At 41.6% G+C, this 25,101-nt stretch overlaps 1 protein-coding gene across 4 annotated transcripts in view; it reads right to left on the bottom strand.

Moving 5' to 3' along the window:
* The window catches only part of LRP5 (LDL receptor related protein 5), a 191,943-nt gene that overhangs the window by 76,130 nt on the left and 90,712 nt on the right, over positions 1-25,101 (bottom strand). For all 4 annotated transcript variants that reach the window (XM_080405472.1, XM_080405474.1, XM_080405473.1 and 1 more), the window contains 2 exons: positions 10,777-11,173; positions 10,130-10,301 (listed from right to left, as the gene is read on the bottom strand). In XM_080405472.1, coding sequence (XP_080261598.1) covers positions 10,130-10,301; positions 10,777-11,173 — 569 coding nt within the window. The remainder of the gene's footprint in view (positions 1-10,129; positions 10,302-10,776; positions 11,174-25,101) is intronic.

Consider the following 25,101-nt stretch of genomic DNA (forward strand, 5'->3'; position numbering starts at 1 on the left):
TTTGGACCGCTAAATACAAAATCCCTCTTTTAAATACAGGAAGCTGATCCCAGCAAGGGAAGTAAAGCAGAATTCTCTCCCTAGCAAGCGGAAAAGGGTGATTTGATATCACATAGCCTAAAACAATTCTTCAGGGAGAAAGGAGAGCCTCAAGCATGTAAAACTCAAATAATTCTTCAGCTTTGTAGTTTAATACATCCTCAGGATTTCCTCTTGATAAATATAGCAAAAGCTGCACATACAGAAGTAATTCCTGAGCACTTCACAAAGACCAAATTTAGAAGCTGTCTGTCCGCTGCTCGCTTTTTAAGTCACCCCTTTTAAAAAGTAGTACAAAACAATTTAGTCCCTTGAAAATCAACAAGATTTAGAGGTCTTTATGACTATACAGCAACCCTAATAAATCATGAATGGTTGTAGATGAAAATAAGCTCATACTGCTACAAACTCCACTGCGTAAAGACTCAAAGGAATATCTAAACTGTCAGCTGCCAGTATTTGCAGATTTTTTCACTCTGAAGCTAATGGATGCAGTATCAAGTTGGGCGTATAAAAGTTTAGGAGAATCCCTGATCAAGAGCATTCCAAGCGAGGGTCATTCAATCAAATCATTATTTGAGGGTTTTCTCCTAGTGCACGAAGCGGCATGGCTAACACAGGCTGCACCATCTCCTGTATCCTCTACTTGGGACAAGAAGCCCACGCTGCGACTGCTTCCACACAATGGGGGTTTGCTGCAAGGCTGGTTTGGCTCTGCTTCTTTACAAACATCTCTGGTAATTTATGATGCTAAAGGCAAGGTCAACTACTATGAACTTGGAACAGAGAGCACTGAACTTTTCAATGTTTTTTAGTTCCTGGAAATTGGGAAAAGGGAGGAGGAGGAGAGGTTAATCCAGTATCTTAGCACAACCCTTACGAAAAAATTCTTTACTACAGAAAAGATTTGCCTTTATTGTGGAAAATCCATTTCTGCCCAAGTACCCCAGACAGCAGTCTTCGCTTCAGACATGTAGCTATCTTTTCCATATGCATGGCCTAGACTGTGAAGAAGAGAACTGGAGTTTTGAATTTGATTTGAGGTTATCGGGGGAATCTCAGCTTAAAAGAACTAAGAATGTGCTCATGGCATCACGTGCTGCTGAGGAGACACGGTACAATAGCTTTGGTCCATGATGTTTGCCTTGAGGACTGAAGCCTCCATACCCCTGCCTACCGGGCTGCTGCATTTCAGCCGAAAGGTGATAAAGACAAGACTAATTGAGGCTAGCTCATCACCCACCTGCAGAGGCACCCCCCATCCCAACCCATCCAGAATGGCAGAAGAAGTTTTACTCAAGACTGCTGAAGACTGGAAAATTATATGTATCTCCAAGAGCACTGCTGAACACAGGATGGAACTGGCTGAGTTTCAGATGTGTCCCTTACACCAAACACTTTCCTCTTCAACGTTGTCAAACCTTCCTCTTGCTCAGGTGCAAGTTCACCTGGCAGCGAACTCAGAATGCTGTAAAGGACACAAAGGGACAGCAGGGAATTCACCTAGGTATCTACCATTCGGCCAACGAGTCTCCTGCTCTGTGAGTACCTCCTTACTGCATAGCTCACAGCAGAGAGGTGCAACACTTACGTTCTGATCAGCCAAAGCATCTCATTTTGTGAACCTGAGTCTGACTTTCCTCAGCAGCTCCCACACTTGCTAACAGCCCTCTTAAAAGCAAACAAAACCCATGGGGTGCAAGGCATAAAATAACGTACTGAAATTCCTAATTAAGCAGTAAGCAAAATATAGACAACCTGATCTTGTAATTACAAGAGTGGAGCTCGAAGGCTCTCTGCTCCTGAACAGGCGATGGACATTGTGTACTAGCCGGTAGAGGCTGGCTGTATTTCTGCGCTCCAGAAAGAGGTGGTCTCACACCAGGAAATCCTGAACCGGAGTTGAGGGTTTAGAAACGTAACACAGCCAGAAGAATTCAAATTCATAAGAAACCATTAGGATCTGAAATCACTCAGCAGTCTGTTGAACATTACAGATGTTCCTGTGTTGTGTCAGCGGTCTCCGCTCCCCACTGCAGGCTGGCATGTACAAGGCTGGACCGACTGCAACATCATTTCTATGGTAGCAAGCTAATTGAAGAAAGAAAGATCATTTTAAATATGCCTGAGCAGAAAATTCTAGATTCTTTCAGCCAAGGAGGTTGAGACGCCACTAACTCTGAACTGGGGTGCTTATTCTTGGCTCCACACCTGGTGATGAGTCTGATGGTGCAAGCACAACGCAGCCAACAGGCAGATGTGAGTGGACATTCCTGAAGAGGAGAGAATAAAGGACCCTCTTCCCCGGCTGGCAAGTCTCCTTCCTCCTCCTGAAGGTGCACACCCCCTTCTCACTGAAGGGCCGTGCCAGGCTTTATATAATTTTGTAGAATTACTGAGGACCTGGTTTATTCTCCATGCAGCCCTCCACAGATATTTATAATTGTCGTCGTTAAAGCACTGAAGTCAGACACAGCTCTCTTCCCCCTCAAGAAAGCCCGTGCTCCATCCCAGCAGTGTCCCCTCTGGGAAAAGCCATCATAACTAATTTGTCACCAATCTTAACAAAGTCCAAGAACTGCCAGAACTCTGTGACAACATTTTAATACACTTCTTCCTCCAAATGACTCCTCCTATCCATTCTACAACAATTATCCGGCTTTCAGTAAAAATTTGGTCCCAAGCTCACTGCTAGAGATTATTCCCCTTCAAAACCTTAGAAGATAGTTACATGCCAGGTCTTTGGACACTGCTACAAATACAGCTCTCACCCAACAATATTTGCTGAGCAGCTCCTGTCAGTTAAATAAACCCACCCAGCCACCTACACCAGCATTCACGCTTGCTGGTTCTTCAAGCGGAACACACAGCAACACAGAGGCTATTTAGAATAAAAGCATAGTGGTATGGAATGCTCACAAACCACATACACAACCTCCAACAAAAAACATACCCAACGGCCACAAACACGTACATGTGTCACTCCCCCAACAACTCAGCTTAATCCTAAGCAGGAGAGTGGTACGTCGCAAAAAGAAAAACTGGAAGTGGCACAAATGGCAGCATTCAAAGGAGCAGCCCGGGTCGCAGGAATACGCTGAACAGAGCTATAGGAACGGCAGGGATGTATGCATAGTTTGCCAGCCCAATTCTGACATGTGCTATTCAATATTAACATATTATGTGTCAACATAACATGATATGTATCACTCTAGGTATGCAGCACTTGCATCTAGAAAGGATATAATTTACAAATGCATCAGAAGCAAAAAGTATAGGATATAGCGTATATGTGCCTTATCTAGGGACCATAGTATAAGCTGCAATTAATAACTTTCCAAACAATCACATTAGCTGACATTTCTCTGCCACAGTTCTAAATCAAATCAAACTGAGAAGTTTCCAAAAAAAGAAGTCACTGAAATTAAGTCTCCCTCACTACTATCGGTTTAAACGGTTTATTACTGCAGCTGTCTACCTAGATTGGTATCTATTCTTTAGATCAAGAAGATCCATATTTCTTATTTCTATATCCATTTCGCTTTTCTGTTCTCACGCGTTAATACAAATATGCGGTGTAAGGATTATTTACATTAATATAAAATGGGTCTTCTGAAATATATTTATAGAAAAATTATGCTTTGTTTATTTAAAATCTAATTAGCATGTGGCAATAAGTTTAAATTAGTTGTTCTCTCTGTGAGATTTGCCTGTTTCCATAAATCAGTCCAGAATATCTCCCAAGTAGTTTATTACACTACATAATCTTGCTAATCCTTCAGTGAAAAAATGCCAATGCGAAGAAACACACAGAGAAATTATCGGTTACGAGAAAATGTCTCATGTATAAATTAAATATTGCACTTTTTAGGTCAAACAACTGGAAAGCAAAGTGTAATATGTGAAATATACTTGGGACTTGTTTAGAAAAAAGCAGCCTTAAATTAGTTTAGGTGTTAGTTTTTCTCCCCAGTACAAGTGACTTCTGCAAAGCCTACTCCCACTTCAGTTGCAAATTGTTCCAAATGTCCTTTTACACTATTTATGCAGAACGTAATCGACAACAAACTAATTATAAAGGTTGTTTCCTTAAATTTCAAGGACAACCACATAACTGCATCCTGGAAAATTTTTTGAGGGTCGTCACCTGGTGCTGACTTACACTTTAAACTTAAACACCCTACGAACTTGCAAAGAATTACTGTACATAATTATGTCTTCTGCAAAGACAAATGAAGGACATTTGTCAATAAAGGGGGGGGGGGCAGGCGGCGAGGGGAAGCTGCCAGAAGGGATAGTCTACGTAACATTTATTCCAAGAATATTGCACAAACTTAAGTAGAACGCATACATAATAACAGGCACCTGAGAATTCAGTAATTGCTCATTATGCAATTATACCTTAGGCACTTTAAGCAAATGCTGAAGAAATAATACATGGGAAAACCTGGCTAACCACAAAATTGTTTTTAAGGAGAATTAGGAAACTCTACACGTGGATGCCATTGGGTCTTTGCTTCTCTCTCTGCTGGAACCCTGTAATCCTTATTAATCTGCTGTTCGTTCCTGGAAAGTACCTTTTCTCTGTCAGTAAAATCCACCGTTCAGTTGGATTAATCCATGCCCCTTACTCATAGCTGAAGCCCTGCGGACAAACACACGATTTCGACAGACACGACTCAAAATGTGCTACATATTTTTCCTTGCTGTATACTTTTGCCAAACCAATTAAAAAAATAAAATAAAATAAAATAAAAGCTGGGAACAATGTTACCACAGGGTGCCAAATTTGCAGTGAAAGCCCCATAGGCTCCTGTCACGCAAAATTTTGACGAGCCTTGCCAAATGGTTTCTACAGGATGCAAACGGCTTGTGAAGTGACTGAGCCCTTTGTGTCGCAGCTGAGCGCTGCAGATGGGAAGGTTAGGGAAGGGGTTTGGCCAGGAAAGGGTAACTGCTGTTTTCACCCCGTGAAGTTTTACACGCATAAATAAGAAGGCACTCCCCTGGTATAGGACGCTGCTCGGTCCCCTCGACAACTCTGCAGCATTTCTTTTCTCGTTGCGGAAGAGCGCACCCCAAAAGTAATGTCAAAATGTGTTACCAAAACCAAACAAAGCCACCCCCCACCCCCAAACAAACAAACAAGCCATACCAGAGACATTTACAGGACGTTTCAAACCCCAGACCCAGCAAAACCAGGACAGATGTCTTCAGCTTATCAAATTTCCAAGCTGTACAAAGTTCAGGCACTGTTTAAGAACTTCGTATATGAACAGGACGTCCCAGAGAGAGTAAGATGACTCCCTGCAGATGTAAAATACCAGAAACCAGAGCAGAATACCAAGCAGAGATACGCACAAATATGCACAAGCTATATTCACTCTTGGGTTTTTTTTTTTCCTACATGGAAAGCAGCTGAAGGCACGCTCTTCAGTGAAAGCAATTCTTGTCTACAAGCAGTTTGTAGAAAGCTACAGAGGAGCCCACACAGCACTTTTTACATGGCTGGGCATCAGCCTTAATACTTCTTTCTCAACAAGCTTTAAGTCCAACCATGCTCTGCTCAGTATGAGAGATAATGGTTGCGGTTTATTCTACTTTGCAGTTTCTACATGGTGAGCCGGGACATTCTGAGGCCCGTGAAAGTAGATGGATAGAGGAAGAGTGGAGATGGGAATTTCTCCTTTACCTTATGCCTTCTGCAGATCTCTGGCATCTGGAAAATTTCTAGCTGCTTCAGGAAGTCTGGGACTGCGGTTTTCAGATGAGACAACTGCCAAGTGACAACACCGCAAAAGCCCAAGAGAAACTAATTGCCCTAAAATGACACTGATGGGAGTAGAGGATGCAACTCCCCAGGGCAGAGCAATATATTGGCCCAGCCACTGCCCTGCTCCACTATCATCTAACAGCTCTTTGGCCTCCCACCTTCAGCACGTACAAGGCAGCACGCAGCCACCCACATGCCACATGCCACCTTTGCCTTCTGCAGCAGAGTGCCACTTTCTGGACCACGTAGGGGCCCTCCAGTTGGCTGAAGTCTTCCTCCTCCAAGAGTGCTCAACGTAACCCTGAATGTCCTTGATGCAGTCATACGCATGAATGTCCTTTCAGATGAAGCATTGAGATGAATCTCCTGGCAGTGCAGCAACAGAGTAAACCACCCAAAACTTCATCGGCCTTTCCCCCCCTACCCCCCCCCATCTATTGAGTTACAAATCAGAGCTACAGCTTACTATCTACTATCCCACCTATGCCGGTTCTTGGTGTTAACAAACCACGTTTATCCAGTAACATGTTTAAAGGTAGTTTCAGGTGTCTACCGGGAAAGAGAAAAATCCTAATGCTCAGCTAGGTCAAATATAACATAAAATACAACCGGGTGTCTTCAACTTGCAGTCAGCTGGTTTTTGCTCCTGACAAGCTGTGGATGCAACAGACATACACACACATACCGAACAAATCAACGGGACACCAGCTGCATTGGCAAGGCACTGAAATGGCATGCTCTTGGCAACGGAACATGCATGAGAGAATGAGTTCACACTGAGTAACTCCAACAGCAAGCAGGAGTGGAAATGCCCTGCCTCCTACACTGTACAGCGAGGTTTCACGCGTGCTCGGGCCAGCAGAGCAGCACAAACCATGGCTTACTGGGACAACCTAGGGTATCAACAGAACCTCTCCAACGCTGAAATCTTGCAGAAAGGACTGTTAGATTACAGATACAGCAAGATGAGCAGCAAACATGAAATACCATCCATTGGATCAATTTGCTTCTATTCTAAAATATTTTCTTAGCACACTTTTTTCATCTTGTAGAGGAGTATTAATGAAAAGAAGCTCTACTACAGCCTGATCTCAAACTGGCCAGTATCTGAGCCGTGCCAGTGGCTGGTTAAGTCACACAGCTCTTTCCCAAGTGAGCAGAATATACAAACGTGTCCAGCACATCTTCCAAACTGGAAATTGGAGATCGTTTTCTAATGAAAGTTCTGCAATAGATGACTAAGAGCCATTTCTACTGATGACTAAGAGCCATTTCTACTGATAACGTGCCAGTGCTGTTTTAACTCATGCTAGTCCAAAACAGACCATGACAGACTCCTTCACAGCATGATTCAGAACTGTGGGAAACACACATGATTTCCACCACCCCCCATCATATCTTAAATCGGCCTATTCAGATATTTGTAAATACAGCCTCAGAAGGAGTCTGTCTGTGAGATAACAAAAGTAAACTCCAAGCATAAAGAGAAAAAGTGCTAAACAGGAAAAAAAAGGGGGGGGGGGAGGGTGTGTGGACGACTTAAAATGAGAATATTTACACCTGTTTTAATCTAAGAAAATACAGAATTCATTGCTAGGAGCATGGAGATTTCACTCTTTGTGCTAACAATGAAAACAGGGTTGCACAATATATAGGAATCAACATATCTACAGATGCCACAATGCACTTCACATAAAGAACATCATCTGTGTGCAGGACCAAGCGAACCACCCTCTTCTCTCCACTTTTGCAAACAGTGCAGAACCAAAAGAGGTAAGTACAATAAGCAAAAGAAAAACTGAGGGAATAAAAAGCCCTTACTTTGGCTTCCCTGATTTTCCTAAACTTTAATGCCAAACTAAACAGCATCACTGGCTTCACTGCCTTACAATGAAGTGAGACAGACCGAATGGACTGCTTAAACCCGTGAAACACATTGCACAGCTATGCTCCCAGCTATAAAAGGTGGCATCTGGAATTTTCCATGTCCTGCAGGCTGCAAGGTAAGGGGGGACAGGATCTCTCCAACAGTCATTAAGCCCAGTACTCAGCTACTGCCAAACACTGAAGTTACATTTCTGGAGCTAGCAGACATTCTTGCTTCCCCTCTTCCTGAGGGCAAAACCTCTAGAGAGCACAGCCATTCCTCAAAATCGATTTAATTAAAAATACTTCATCTGCTACTCCCCCAAACGACGTGAAAACTCAATCAGCTTCACAGGCCATCACCAAGTGAAAAGTTTCCATATTGCTTTTCTTCGCTATTAGTACAGAAATAGACAGCTGTAACAGTATAGTCAAAACATGACTTCAGCAAACTATCTTACACGTAGGAAGAAAAATTTTAATTATTGTTTTAAAGAGAAAAAACTTTTTTTGGAGTGTTTTAGTCTCACATCACATTCTGGTTTGATAATTGGTTTTATGAATAGATTTCAATTAGCTAGCTATTCCCCTCATCTTACTTTGAAGCTCATTCAAATTCCTTGGAGAATTCTCTTCAAATTAAAATACTCAGAACTAATTATTTAGCACCTTTAATTCTTCAACTGTTCTACCAACATCTTTGTGGAAGATAAACAACTGCTTCACACTAAGAATGTACCACAACCAGATCAAGGGACCTATGGTCACCAGTCACCTGGAGCTCAAGATATTTAAAAAGAGCATTTGTCTGGCTGAGAAATGTAATGGTCTAAAGATAACAGAGTAGGAACTTCTGAATTTGCATGATCTCAGGTCACGTCTCATGTTTTCATCCAAACCCTGGGGTTAATCATAACCTTCTATAACAACTTTAGACTGAGGTTCAAAATCCAGTTTTTCCTTCATAGAAATATGAACACAACTGGTCAGTAACCAGATGCACTACTTAACTATTTTATTTAAAAACTAAGCACTGAGGGTGGAGGGGAACACAACAGGATCTTAAGCAACTGAGACTTCCTCACCACATCTGGCTGTATCCATATTCTCTATCCATATCCTCAGCTGTCTCAAATTAAACGGACACACTCATGCAAGCAAGCCCACTACTATATACAGGCCTTCAGCAACCCCATGGACACATCCACAACATACGTATAAAATGACTGTTCCATATTCTTAAGATTACACAAAACCCACCTGCCCTTCTACATCCCATTTTCAAGCTCTATCAATTTGTTGAATTTCCTCTCAGTGGAATACTGTTGTTAATAATTCACTGAAGCCTCAGAATCTCATGAACGCATGCTCAGAAGCCCAAAACAACCTTGCCCCAAACCTCCACTCTCTTTCAGTTATTTATCACTTTCTGTTCGGAGTGAAACTACTTAGCGACTCAAGTTCTCTGCTAAGACTTGTTTCACTTCTGTGGCAGTACAATTATTCTTTTAGATTAAGATTTAATCACGGGATACTAATGCAAAAACAATGGGGGGGGGGAAGGCATCTCCTTTAGATGAACGTCTCTCGAAACGTCTTGGGCCTCCCCAGTACAATTGTCAATGTCTACGACTAGACCAGTACAGCTGTCTGCTTTGGCCATATGTAAAATGTAAAGCAGTGAATCTCCAGAGACACCTCACTACCTTACTCCTGGGAGCACATCATAATAAATGAGCAGAAAGTTTGTCCAACTTCGTCTACTGTTTGAGCAATAGGTACACAGGATGAATCCTTCACATGTTTAAGAAAATTCTTCCCCAAAGAAACGGGGCATAAGAGAATCACACCATGTTCTATCAGGCATTCTTTCAACAACTAAGAATACGAAACATTTTCATAAATGTTTATACAACATTGTGAAGAGGATTTTCCTGAAATTTAGAGATGTCTAGGTGGTACATTAAAAATTACCTCTTGCCCATGCATCTGGACACCACATAAAGATTAAGGTCCTGAAACACAGCTCTCTAGAGCCCCACATCCACCTTCTGTACACGAACCTTGCATCAAGTCTTTTGCACGCAGCAATCCTAGATACTAGTTCCAAGCACCACAGACAAGTCAAAACATCTTTTAAAGAGGTTGCACCTGAGTGTCCCAATTTGTTGCAAAAGCCTCAGGTAAAACTTGAGATTTCAAGCAATTAAATTACACTTGTAGCAACGGAGACATAACAAACATAACACTTCTTGCAAAAGTTTTCTGAACCACATGAATATATTTCCTTTCTACTCAAGTATGTCTTGTTACGCTAAACATCATGTTAGTATTAATGAAACAACTGACTCCTCAAAAAATGGGTAAATGTATCCAAGACACAAAGCAGCACCTGAGAACAGCACTCACTCGTTTTCTAAGAATGCACCCAAGTATGGCTCTATTACTCACCTCAATTTTATCTGTTTTTGCATCTCCCCAGTAAAGCTTGTCTTTCTCAAGATCCAGTGCCAAGCCATTAGGCCAACCTAGGGACGTATTCACCAGAACTCGTCTTTCTGAGCCGTCCAAATAAGCACATTCTATCTTCGGACTTTCCCCCCAGTCTGTCCAATACATATAGCTGTAAAAAACAAAGAGGAGAAACAGTCAATGCAAGACATGCAAGACAAAATAGTGCCGAGATCAGTTCTTCTTCTGAAAGAACTTCCTAACTTTCTGCTTCCTCAACCGCAGCGAACAAGTCAACTCAAACTGTAATCAGTGATGACAATACAAAGTTTAAGCATTAAATAAACTAAACTATTAGAAATGTGCAGTGGCTCAATTCTTTCATAGTTATGATAACACTGAAGAAGCAGAAAAAAGAAAATTCAACCACACACACTATGTATAGGTTCACTGGAGAACACTGTATTTAGAAGTTACCTTTTACATACACAGCATTAAATGGATGAAGCAAGGAAAAGCCAGTTATTTCCAGAACATTTGACAAATAATACACACATCGTCTCACAATCCGCAGATTTTCAGTTTCAGGAGACCATAACCTGGATCCAAAGACCTATCACAGGACTGCCAATAAACACAAAACTTACCCCATTACAGGATTGAGCACTATTGCTCGAGGTTCGTCTAGGTTTTCTGAGATAAGAATCTTTCTCGAGGTCCCATTCAACCGTGTCACTTCAATGCGGTCTGTTCCAGTATCAGTCCAGTACAGGTTCCTTGCCACCCAATCCACAGCAATACCATCTGGATGGTTGATTTCTGTGGTTACCAAAGTCTGTGCTCCAGAGCCATCAAGGTACGCCCGACGAATTGCCCGGACATCATCGTCAGTCCAGTAGATGTAGCCTTCCACAGGATCGTAGTCTATGGCAATTGCATGTCTGATATTGTCTATCTGCAGAATAATGTCAGTGAAATCTGGCATGTCCAGGGAAATCCTCCTCAGGTCAGTCCTTCTGGCGAGCAGCAAGACTTCTTCAGCACCTGGGGAGAAAACCATTCACGGTGTATCATTTCCTTTGCTATGGATGCAAACACTTCAATACAGCCCAGCAGGTTGTGAGCTGTCACTGTCACAAGAAGAGATTTCCTTAAGAAAACGCCATCAAGCTTTCACTGAAATACAGACTTCTGTGAGCAGGGACTTATTCCTCATCAGTTCTTTTCAACTAGCTACTTGTGCTGGCACTCTTATTTCACAATGACAACATCCTTCTCCCAGCCTCCTAAGCTAACATGGAACATAGCAATCTCGATCTAGAACCTAAAAAAAAATTAAATTCAACAATTTGGTGGGGGTAGGCCCAAATATTTCATCACGGTATATAGAATCCCCCAGCTCAGCCCAGTTTCCCACTAGCTGTATCAGTGCATCAGGTGCGGTTTTCACGCAAAAGCCCTACTTAATAAATGACAAGGGCAAACAGAAGACTTGAGAACTTTGTAAACAAATTACATTAATGATTTGCTCCAGACAGCCCAACAAGAAAGCAAACTGCAACTACTGCAAGTATTTCTCATCTGGCCAAAGCTGACGCAAAACTAATTTTAAGGCAATAGAATCACAGAATCATTGAGGTTAAAAGTGTGGGTTTACTTCCTAAGCAGTGAAAAATCAATCAATCGACTGCTTTCTTAAAAAAAGACCACGGTGGACAGAAGGCCAATACACAGCTTATACCTCCTCTTCTACCATGCTTCTTTGCTAGATGTATATTCTGAAAAAAACATCCTTGAAACATTAACTACATCTAAACGGCAAACAGCATGAACGAAAGGTGACACTGTCAACCCCTCCACTGTAACCACTCAAGAGTACATCGCATGCGGGATGTGCCCAGGCAGCTATTTTAAAAAGCTCTCTGGGAACAGAAGCAGCCCCTCGCCTGTGACTCTGTTCTTGCTCTCTGCATCACGGATTACCCCAGGAACAGCAGCCTTGGGGCTACACTGACACCTCTTGCTTAGGAAACAGGTCAAAACCAAGACAATATGCAGAGAATCCACTTCAAGCAGGAAGGGAGGATCTTCAAAACAGTAAAAGGGTTGCATTCAAAACTGTGCAGTGCTAAAAATGGCATTTTTATGGAGCCTGTTCAAATAGGAAGGCTTTTAGATCACTTCTGTTTCGTTAACTTAATCGTGTTGACATTTTGCTGGAAGAACTTAACAGGTACTAAGTCCCATGGTGCTAAGTATTACACATACTTGGTTTTTTCCAACTTTACCATCTCTGAAGAACTTACAGTGTCACCAGACAGACACTGGTTTGTCCGGTTAGCTTGTTAGCTTGACAGCAGCAGAAATGAAAAGGAACCCAGGTAACGTTATATATGGATTAATGTTACCTCCATACTACCTCCAACAACACAGATTGTCCACCACCACAGAGCCTCTTTACAGGAAAAATTTCCAAAATTTCCTATTTCTTAATACATTTAAACACACAGAAAACGTTTGATATTCTAATGCAAATCAAAATCTCACCTTAATAGCCAAAGGGGGGGGGGGGGGGGGGGGGGCGGGGAAATCACTGTTACAGAGAGCACCTGCACACCAGGACACCGATCTACAACTGTTTTATTGCAAAAATTGTTTATTGCAAAACCAACAAAGTTTTATGTCTTGCTTCTGTGTTTCTGAAATATTCCACTTGGAGTCAAAATAAAACCTTGTTTCGTGCAAGTTAAGTAAAAATTCAGGCCTCAAAACTCAACACAGAAAGCAGGATGCATCTGGTCATCCAAGTGGCTCAACAAACACAGAAAAGTTTAAAATCATAAATTAATTTTAAATTATTTTAGCTCAACTGTCTCAAAAAGTGAGCAGCACAGCAGCTGTTCAGCCACCCACAGCACTCTTTCATATCCATCTTAACTTCTGGATTTCTACTATATTAATGTGTCTGAAATCATAATCTTAATATTAAAGTGGGAGTAGCGTGAAGTAGAGGAGCATCAAATAAATGCCTAGCAAGTGATAACAGAGCAATTACCAATATTACACGTATTTCTCAGGCAACCAACATTACAATCATCATTGCATGGGAACAGACAGATAAGAATCAGATGCATACATTTTCCCTCTTCACACAACTGACTGCAGCTTCACCTTGGTTCACTGTGAACAAGGTCAGAGTTGAAAGTACCAGAGGAAGGAACCAGCAGCCTAAGCCCTAAATTATGCCTAGAGATGCTGGCTAGGCAACAGGCTGAAAGACACTTAATACTCCCCTAAAAGCCACAAGTAATACAGCAATACCAAACCAGTCTGCAGTTCCTCACAGCAGCAAGGATCGCACTCGATTTTATCTCATCCAGCTCTGCCACGCGTTCGCCCGTGTGTATTAGCACACATTCACTTGCATACAAAAGAGTATTTTGAGCAGGAACAGGACAGCCAGGACCCCTTGAACCAGCAATTACAGGAATACAACCTTCTTGCAAGGGGAAGAAAATAATCCTGTTCCTGACATATTCAGCTGTGCTGGCTTATTCTGCAGGCAAACGCTACTGCAGAAATATTCCCAACCTTAGTTCTGTCCCACCGACATACACTGCTAAAAACAAACAGGGAGAAGATGACCTAGCAGACCAGAAAAAAGTAAAAATCTGCACGTCAGCTGACAACGGGGACAGTTTGCTGGTAGTTGAACTAGATGTTTCTTGAGAAATTCTTCTGATTTCTAACATACTTCTAACTGAGACTTATGGGAAAAAGAAATAAGGGCAATGAGCTACTTGGTCTGTAGCCAAGTTCTGGCTGCTCGGCGATTTCTGCTGTAGAGATGCTTAAAACTAAGTCAAATGATCACACAATGAGACTCTTGACAGACATGCATCTGCATCCTTGGACATTAAAAAAAACATGCGAACAGAGAAAATGTTCTCACAGTATATTTCACCACACTCTGCCCCCCGCTTGAACGTTGGTAAAAGATCATTATCACGGGTAGGTTTTGATAAGTTCAAAAATCCTGGCTTTTATTAACACATAACTTAAAATCAGTGTTGGTTATAACCGTATTTGACTCATATTAACAAATTTCTATTAGGGGAAAAAAGAGCTGGCAGCAGGCTCTGAACACACCGCTGAGACATGAGAACTTGACATTGGTTCTCTCTAAAAACCTGGACAAACACACTTGTCTGGCTCATTATTTTTATCTGTATCACGAAGGTATTTTGATTATTAATGTTGGTAGGAATGTTTTCAAGGCTACAGGAGTGTTATGCTGTGACTTGCCTAGTGCTATCCGAGATACCCTAGAACCTAATACGTTACAGCCAGCTATTTCCCTAGTGCTAAAGTGCTGTGGCATTTATTTAATTAAATTCGTCTTCAAAAAACCTCTCTCGCCGCAGTCATTTTTGTAATCACATGATAAAGAGATTCCCAGCAGAATTGCTAACTGTTATAACATGGTCACATATAACACCATACAATGAACAAAAGCCTTTTGGGGAGGGGGGGGAGCGGGGAATGCAAGCTATTCCAACATCACAACTGCAGCCACCAAACGCTTCTGCAGAAGTTTATGTAAAGTCCTCTATACAAACCATAGATCAGAAAAACAGAAGGAATTAGGTCCCTCTAAGGTTACCATTTAGAAAGCATTTTAAGACCCAAGTTCAAATCATCGTTTTATTTTTCCAACTGGTTTAAACTTTGAACTGTTTATTTTTCTCTAGTCTTTTTTTTTTTTATTCAGCAGAAGCTTTCTGCAGACTTTCCACAGAACTTTTCAGTAGGTCTAATATCCATAAAAGCCGATGAACTGTTCTGGTTAACATGCAGAACAATATCTGAATTTAAAAAACAAACAGAACAGAAAACAATAATACCATTCAACACAGTTATTCTCGCTCCCTTTGTAATCAAGAAATCCTATAGAAACAGGTTAAGAGACTTTTTTTTTTCCTGCTCTCGCATGTGACGCTTTCCTCCCATACCCAGTAATCAATTATTTAATATCCACGCTAGGTATAGTGTTTGCTGTGATTTGGTTGGTTTGTGCTCTCGTTATTAAAAATTCATGCTTCAGTGCTGGAAATGGCAACTGTATTCTATTTGAAAAATTAACCGCAATCAGAGCTGACAGCAGTGAAGCAGGCCATCTCACCAGCTTGACAAGAGCCTTTTTTATTCTTCCCTTGGCCCACTTCACATTTGACAAGTGACAAGACATCTATAATACAGTAACAAATGCTCCAATTTATTCACCCAACCTAAACAAATGTAGACTGCAGTGGCTGCCTCTGCTAATCTATGCCAGAAAACACCACGCTATTCCTTTCCCATTTGTCTGTCTGCTAATTAGGCTAGAACAATGCTCCATTGTGGGACTCTTCCCCCAGTTTTATGTATGTGCATGTGCATGCATCTGCATGTATAGACTCCAGTCTATTTACAGGCAACTTTGGAAATCTCTATATTTGTGGTGAAAAAATCAGATAAACTGGAAAAAAAATGGGAAAGTGTTTAGCTCTTCTCCGAAGAACAAAACAGTAAGCACTTTTTGAAAAGAGTGCGTTAGAAGTACTTTGACTGCAGGCAACTCTCTTACAAGCTGTTTGAGTACAGCTATCTCAGCACTCTTGATAAACGAAAAAGATTTATCAGAAAAGCAAGGGATTTTGCTAGTTGCTGTAATAGTGAATCACCTGGCAAAGTTTCAGTGTATGGCAAAAAGGGGGGGACAAGACACAGGGACGACTTCATTATTCTGTATGGAGTGTATGAGAACAGGCAATGTGGCCATGCTGTTTAATAAGCTTGCCAATATTCTTGACAATTACAGTATCTTGCACAAGGGTTTAGCATTAGCTGCTCTTCACCCCCCAGGAAAAATGATGTAATGAAACTCACTATGGAAGGTTTAAATCAACAACACTCGGTAAAACCACATTCCGGCTATTCAACATCCATAGAAAATAAAAATCTTTAAGGAGTTGAATCAAATTTTTGTCATACCTAGAAATAAATGGAAATTCTTTTTATATATTTTCCTTGGGTACCTTCACAGAGCCAGCTGCAACACGCACTATGTGTCTCAGTTCAGGTCTTTATTTATCTTCCAGTCTGAGAGGGAGAGCGCACCGCTCGGTACTGTGTGATGGCTGGGGAACGCTGGCGACGTACTTGACGCTGCCGACTGGGGCGAGCACGCAACACACACCAGGTTTACCAATTTAATACCAAGAGTTGCACAGGAGTACCCAACCAGCACGATAGAAACAGGAAAGGTTTCTTTGAAAGAACGTTTTGAGTGCCCGCATTCAGGCAGGACTTGATTTAATTGAAAGGTAAGCAGGCACAGGGAAAACTAACACTTGTGACAAAGAAAGGAAATACCAGGGCACTCACGTAACTCATAAATTACATCATATCTGTCTGTGCGTTGCAGTGAAAAGCTATGGTCTACTGTTTCTTCCATTATCTCAGTAGCAGACTTTTAACAGTTACTTTGCCTGAACCAGGAAAAAAAAAAACCCTACAATTCAGTTTTGACACACTCATACAGCCACAGCCGATAAGATCATCAGCAAAACAGCTGCCTAAGACAAAAGTCATGTTTCTTCCAGAGAAAGCCACAGCAACACAGAGGTCATCGTTACCCTGCTCTGATTTAGGACTGAGTTTCTGTGAGCCACCTTAAGTTTGTACATAACCAGTACTACGCTGGTGAGTACAAAGCTTTGTAAAGTTACTACTGACAGGGGACTAGGTAACTCTTACGAAGACTTACTCAAAACGGCATTAGTATAAAATAACAGTTGTAACTGCATTGGTAGTAACCAGAATCGGAGCAGCACAACTGTCTGGCTGTCACTGTACCCAGCAAAGAACCTGCCCTTACACACAGGTTTCACCCACAGCACCTGAACAACTAACTCTTACCCCCTGCCCCTCTGAGGTCTGTCTGTACTGTCTGGGCCTTAAAGAAAGAGAAAGTTGGAAACGGTAAATCTGAATGTTAGCTTACAGATATCATAGTCTCAGCTTCTACTTTTTATTAACAAAAAAAAAAAAAAAAAAAACAAAAAAAAACCCAAACAAACAAAAAAAAAAAAACCAAAAAAAAAAAGCAAGCCCCAAACATTCCTTTGCACAGAATTCTTACTAACAGTTCATTGCAAGCCATAGGAAAAAGGATGGGCCAAGAAAAAGTCTGTCAGAAATCTCCACCGCTAGACAAAGGGTACAGTCTTTCGATTCTGGTATTTCCTTGCAAAGTGTGGGTTTTGAGTTTAAACGCACCTGTTCTCTGTTGGAGACACACAACCCCAGTGGCTCAGAGTAAGACATCCCTGACTTTAGATGTGACAGCCATTTTTCCACCTAGTTTCTTTTAAACAGAGTTATGGCAGTGACACCTTCAATCACATGGACAATCATCAAAAATTCATTACAACCCAACAAGATACACAATTAATATTTAAAAAAAAAAAAAATACTGAACAGAAATATACTTACCATATATAATAAGAAATACACTTACCATAGTCTTTCTACAATCCCACTTCTGTTGATTTCTAATTGCAGACATTTCCTACCCACCATGAGACCCTGACCATACTAGTTTCCCTGCGCTGCTGCACTCCTTTACACAAAGAGAAATAAATACTTTACATCCCACAGGCCCCCTCTGAGGCTGATAGCTGTATAAAGCTTTGAAGTTTAACCGTTATTTATTGTGCTCCAAGTATGATGGAGCCACAGAAAATCCAATTCTGAGCTAACACAATCATCTGCCAAAGGGTAAACATCACGGAAAAAAAAAGTTATTAACAACTGTAAATTAGGGTTTGCAAATCTAGGGAACGCCTTCAACCTTCTTGTTGCTGTACCAATGCAGTAAAATAGAGCTCAGCCACCCAACGTTTGAAGAGGCGGTCAAACTACACAGCTTAACGAGTTATCCCTGGGTCTTGGTAGCTCCATGCGTGTACCTAGCCCATGGTGAACACAAGATAACGAAGTTTACACACGAACCTCTCCAGCGCAGACCCAGGGTGTGGTTCTCCTGCAGCTTAAAACCAGAATCAATCCAGAGACTCAACAGGGCTGGAAAGGGAGAGCGTCGCTTTTTCCTTCATATACGCACACACACAAACCCCAAACCTCCTAACCACACATGAAATGAGCTAGTTACCATCTCTAACTAGACAGTGTTTCAGAGTCCTGGAAAGTAGTCATCAATCTGAAACATGCACCAAAGCCCAAAAAGAAAGTTTCATTCACTATCCCAGCAAAACCACTGACAACAGAGCTAGAAGACGGTATGGCAGATCTTCCAGACCGCTCCTCGCTCCCTTCAAGGTTTCTTCCTTACAGCATGTTTCTAATGGCTTTCATCCAATGAAATTATAAACAAGGCCATTTCATTTCGTTGCTACACAAAGTGCTCCCCATTTAGGAGGATAAAAGTTGCTGTGAATAGAAAGTACTGTAATCTTTTCATACAGATCAAATAAAATCATAAACATAACACTAACAAAAGCGAGACTCAGAACAAACAAGATCTACACATGAATGAAAGAAAAAAAATCACTCATGAAATTTTTATAAAATAGAGTAGAAATAGAAACAGTAGCCTCTAGATTTCCTAGATTGTCAAGTATTCATTGCTGAACAGTTTTCACAACCCCGCCCGGTGTATCGCAAAGGTATCTCAGTGAAATAGAACTTCCCTAATAGTATCTGCTACTGAGCAAATAACACCCTAGCCCATTGCTTTAGTGCTAAAGAATCAAGAGAACGTGTTTGGGGTAAGTGTATAACCTGGGTCCCAACGCAGAGTGAAATGCTATTTCCTCCTTCAGCCCACGGCAGCTCACTTTCATAGTCTGGAATCTGGATAATTCCTCACCTTGCAGGAACCGCTGTAGACTACTCGTACATTTGATCTGTTATCCAAACTTCCCCTCTCACCTACTGCAAAACACCCCCAGATCCTTTCAGCAGATCATCTGCTGGCTGGAGGGAAGACATCACTATGATTAAGGAACTAACGTGGTTGCAGGCATTGAGGAAGATGCCAATTACACAAATTCCCCCTTGAGAGAAGGATCACATTAATCTTTAAGAAGCCCCAACTCAGCCTAACAAAGAAAAACATGACATCAACAATTCCTTGATAAGCAAAGGAAGCGTGATATACCTTTGGGAGTATAGGAGGGAAGGGGGAATGAGGAAAAAGTCCTCCAGAATTTCTGGATAACATCTGCCTATGGTAGTCAGACATCAGGCACAGGACAGAAGACATCTATGAAGTCAAAAGCATCTTGCAACCAAAAGATTATTGTTTTCCGCAGTTGCATTTCAATCACAGAGTGGGCAAGGGGCACAGCCAGGCATGCAGGCAGCTGTCAAGGCTCTAGGAAATAAGGTAAAATAGAATTTTCCTTTTGTTTTTTTTCCTCGTGACAAATTGGGACTTGAGTGCTCCTTCCCAATACAGCCCCAAATCAATGCTAGATCATCGTCAGATTATCTACTGATACACAAGATTTCTCTCCCAGCATCTTCCAGGTGCTAGAAGACTCTGTCTGAAAGTTATTTTAGGATATTCACAGAATGCCAGCTGAAGCTTTCACAGGTACTTGAAAGAGCTGATTAACAGCAATTATCCCAAACAACACATGTCTCCCTAACCCTTCCCTTTTGCAAAGAGGCTGTTCATCTCTAATTAGCCGTTGATCTACTTAATCAGAAATTCTGGATTAGTCCATACAGTTTCTCTTTATTAATCAGAAAGACGTGTTAGCAAAGTGACCTTCTTCTCTGGTGGTGAAATTGCATGAGAAGAAATACTTTGCAACGGAGGTATTCATCTGCCTGCTTGTCTTGCTTGGAGGCTTAGTTGCTCAAGTAAGTTGATGATTACTGAGCCAAGGAACTGCAGACACAAAACTTTCAAAACACACCATGTGCATAAAGAAACACGCAAGAGAGGAGAAGGAAGAGCTTTAACACTTCTTCCTTCAGTACTCTTCTATCTCCTGCATACAAAACAATAAGAGCCCTGTGGCATTAGCCAGCAGGTTCCAAAAACATTGTTTTCTGCTTTGCATTGTGAAGAATGGCAAGGAGAAACGAGACACTGGGAATATTACCCAACCCTGATTAACTGCCTCAACAACATGAGCAAGGATAAATAAAGGAAGCTGACTCTTCAAATGCCTGAAGCTAGTGCCACCTTTTCCAATTATAACAAAAAAAAAAAATCATAAAATTCTGGTTTTCATTTGAGAAAACAGAATTTCCTAGTTCATTTGTGAAACTGTAGCTGTCATAACTTCCCAGCAGAAACCCTACAGCTCCTACCACCGTGTCAGATTGACTCAACAGCCAAAGTTCCCCCACTTTCAGGCAAAAAAGTCACCTTCAACTGGAGAAACACACCTCTGGCGAGTTGAGGTCAGCATGCCATATCTCAAATGACCACTTACATTCTGACACATCAGGGACAAGATTACTGCAGAAGCAACTGGCTAGTTAAACACCTAGACTGAGATATCTTAAAGGAAGCGGATTTCTAGAAAGTACCCATCACCCATTTGGGGGAGGCAGGAGAAGCAGAAGAGGGAAGAAATCCTCCTTGTTAGTGCTTTAAAACAACCAACGCTCTGCTACTGCTTAACTAAAAGAAGGTTCTGAAAATGAGTTAACTTTTTTAGTTTGACTCATACTACATTTAAAGAGGTGGCAGTGGCTCTTATGCTGGCTTTAAGAGATGCTCACACCGATGTACAGTAAGTTTAATTTCCACATCTCAAGTAGGATAAACCCTCTCTTCTGTAAGGGCAGATTTTCTGGGGTAAAGAAGCCACTGATGTAACTGAGAATTCAGGAACCTGTTTCAATGTCAAACCTGCCAACTACAGCAGGCCATTCACAGGTAACCTGTGACATACAAACGCTACAAGTTCCTGCACTTGGGCATTTACAGCACCCACTAAGTGTATACATTTAAAAAAACCAACAATTAACAAACACTCATACCCTAACTTGTAAGCCGATTTATTCCAAGACAATATGACTGATCCCTCTTCGTTCCAGATGATGTAAGGAATTTAAAATATAAAATAACGATGACAAACACTTCAGGGTTGTTAAAGGGCATCAAGCAATACCTAGAGATGATCTCAGATGCAAACCCTGGTCCCTGGGAAACCTACAGGAGCCTTCCTGTGATCTGGGTAGGGCCATCATGAAACAGACAAATCATGTTTCAGACTTATCAACTCACCCTGAGATTATCTCCAGCTTAAGAATGACAAATTTAAACTTGAAAGCCTTTTTAAAATCTCATGTTTATGTACGAATACATCTAAAAGCACCTGAGAAGAGGAAACCAGAAAGAACAAGAAGTCACAGAAGAAAAAAGATGTGTTAACAACCAAAGTAGCGTCATTTATCTGTGTAGGGGACCAAGCAGGCACCTGCCATTGTATCAGAGGACTTTCTCTATCTGTATTCAGCTGCAGTACCTAACAGGTACTGCTCTTTAGAGGAATGCAAATAACCAAACCTCCTTCATTTCTGCTTTAAACTTTCCCCTCTGTCAAATCTTAAAGCAAGTCACTAGTAGGACTAAATGTTATCTCGGACAGTTATCCTTAGCACATTAACCAGCTGAATCTTTTTACACAGCCTTTAGGGAGACTCCTGATAGAAGTAATTTGTTACTGAGCATTACAAATATGGCACCAAGCTCACAAAGCTGCCTGCAGTATATGGGCATTTACATTTTCCTAGTTCAGCAGTAATACCATGGTAAGCAGAAGCTAAGGTACCGTTACTATATCGTTGCTTTTTCAGCCAAATTCCTTGTCTTAGTTATTGCAGAAAATCATTTAACTTTTTTATAGCCCTTGCTGCAGATGGCGTGCTCAGTCTACTTAAACACAGAGAATATCTCAAGTTGGAAGGGACCTGTAAGGATCATCGAGACCAACTCCTTATTCCTTGCAGGACTACCTAAAAGTAAACCATAGGAGTAAGAGCATCATCCAGGTGCTCCTTGACTTAAACCTATACTGAGCAATGCTCAGCACATTAAAGGAATGCACTTTAGCTGGCACTGCCCTTGGTTCCAGGTATTGCTCCTTTGTGCAAGTGTCAAAACACCAAGAGCATTTTCCCCAGTATGGCAGACTTGGAGGTCGTGGGCAGAGTAGGGACATCTCGTATAGATGGACATCAAGCCCTTACTGGTGTTAACGATCGAGCCTGGATTTAGTACTAGATAATAGGAGCAGTCTAGCTATGATGAAAGACTGCTGATGCAGTTTGCCACTAAATGCTTCCCCCTGCCAAATACTTGCTTAAGTTGCACTTGATGTCACATTTGTCACCTATGGTTTGCATGGCATGCAAATACACCTATATCTCAACCACCCACGTGCCTTCTTACCAAGAGGTCTCTCATCTTGAAGTACAAGAACAGGAACAGACTCAACATCTTTCCCAACAAATGGAAAGAAAATAAATCAGCGTAAAATTAAGTCTCCAAGAGGTTTCAGTGTAGACAATGCCTACAGAAACGCACAGGGGAAATTTGAGGTTTCTCTGGGGAAGCAAGCACAAAAGGACTCCCCTTAATGGAGACTTAAATTTCACTGGAGAGGAATTTAAATATAATAAATGCGTGTAACGCTCAGGAATGTCTGATTTATTCAAAGCACATCTGCCACAGTTTACAGAGGAAACAGAGAAATCACCCAGCACACAATGAACAGATAAAATATCATCGGGGAATTTCCCTTATATTAGAGAGCAAAACACAGAATGCAAAATTAAAAGGAAGACTTTACAGAAATTAATAGCTTCCCCTCTAAACTCCAGAAAAGATCAAGAAAACAGAGCTACTGTTTGCACAATGGTCGTGGTTTAACCCTGGTGGGCAGCCCAGCCCCATGCAGCCACCCACTTGCTCCCCACAGCAGGATGGGGGAGGACGGGAAGGGTAAAAGGGAGAAAACTCATGGGCTGAAAGACAGTTTAACAGGTAAAGCAAAAGCTGTACAAGCAAGCAAAGCAAAACAAGGAATTCATTCAGCACCTCCCGTGGGCAGGCAGGTGTTTGGCCATGCCAGAGAAGCAGGGCTCCAACTGGGAAGTCAAAATTTGGGAAGTCAAATGCTGTAATGTAAATTGCCCTCCCTTCCCCCTTCTTTACCTCAGCTTTATGTGCTGGGCATGATGCTGTATGGTCTGGAATATCCCTTGGGCAGCCGGGGCCAGCTGTCCTGGCCGTGTCCCCTCCCGACTCCCTATGCCCCCCAGCCTGCTCGCTGGCCGCGCTGGGTAAGGAACAAAGCCCGGACACTGCAAGCACTGTTCAGCACTCACTAAAAAATCCCTGTGGCATCGACACTGTTTTGGTCACAAATCCAATACATAGCACCTTACCAGCTGCTATGAAGAAAATTAACTCCATCCCAGTCCAAACCAGTACAGTGATTTTAGTAAAATGGATCAAAAACTAATGATGCCAAGGCCAAGTGAAAGTGCTGCAGTGAAGCTTTGTAATGAGCAGAGTAAAATTCTGTAGCTTTTACTGAAATATTTTATCCATATACTGCAGCAAAGCATTACACATTTAATGAGAAACAAAACCGGAAAATAGTTTTTTAAACCTTAGGGTATGCAGCTTCCAGAACCTGCATGGATCTGGACTATTTCTGACATTGCATAGCTCTGAGTGCCCTTGCTGAAGTTAAAAAATATAAAATAAAAAAGAACATTCATGGAAGTCCTAGTTTATCCTATTTATTACAGCTCCATAGCTACAGAGCCAAGCTAGTAAAAACTTGGGAGGGCGAGGTGGGAGAGTATTTGAGCTTTCACTCAAAATATTTTGTGGTATTAGCCACGGATGATAAGTTTTAAAATTCTGTCTTCATATCTAATTGTCTTACTTGTTACCATGATATCGGAAAATGATGTGCTATGAAAGTAAGATCCTTTGGGGATGAAACACTAACAGGAGAGGGAACTTTGGAAATCTGAGTGACCACTTACAGCGAAATACATCCACTTCTAAGAAGAAAGATGAGGCTTTTGACATTCTTTTAGATGGCCTGCAGCAATAGCTGTATGCCAGCAACAGTGAATACAGCAGAAAAAAATTATATGTTTTCCAGAAACTTAAGAGAAACAGGCTGCTGAATGCTGTTCACAGAAAGTGGCTCAATCTTAGAAGGCTGCATACAGATGGCTGTTGTACGAGAGGCTGGGATCAGGGGTTACTCACAATTAGCTGACGAGATGTACAACAAACCTCTAGACTTGCTTGAATGTGATTAAACCGAACCACATGGTCAAGGCAAAGAGGGAAGGAAAAAGCAGGGGGAGTCATCCCACATTTCAAGACTGCACCTTCACTAGCAGAGCAAAGCCTGCTCCATGAAAGCACAACAGGATGGGAAGATCCTGGCTCCAATTTGCCCTTGTAGAAATACATTAAGTGTTGCAAACTATACCGAAAGTGCACCAGAGCTGTAGATAGAAACAGATAAATTCCTGTTACTCACTGTGCACCAAGGAAAGCAAGAATGAGAAGCACGAGGAAGGAGAAGCTGCTCGAAGAAGATGAAATGCAGCTGTCACCCGAAGACTGCCTTACTAGGTAAGAAAGGTTCAAATGGTTTGCTGTCGGAGATGTGACACTAGCTATTAACTGATTTATCTTTCTCACAACGCTTCAAACTACTACTAGCCCAACAACAGAACTCCCCAAGTGCTAGGAAAGGAACCTCAGGACCGAAGGAGAAGGAACAGCTTCCTGAAAGGAGCCCTCACAGACAAACAAAAGACTCATGAATCAAAATATTTCTGTCCATAAAGAACATTAACGTGATCCTTAAACAAAGAGAGAAACACCAACCTCAGGATAGCCCTAA

This window comes from Falco punctatus (genome assembly GCF_963210335.1).
Source record: "Falco punctatus genome assembly, chromosome: 10".
Classification (NCBI taxonomy): Eukaryota; Metazoa; Chordata; class Aves; order Falconiformes; family Falconidae; genus Falco; species Falco punctatus.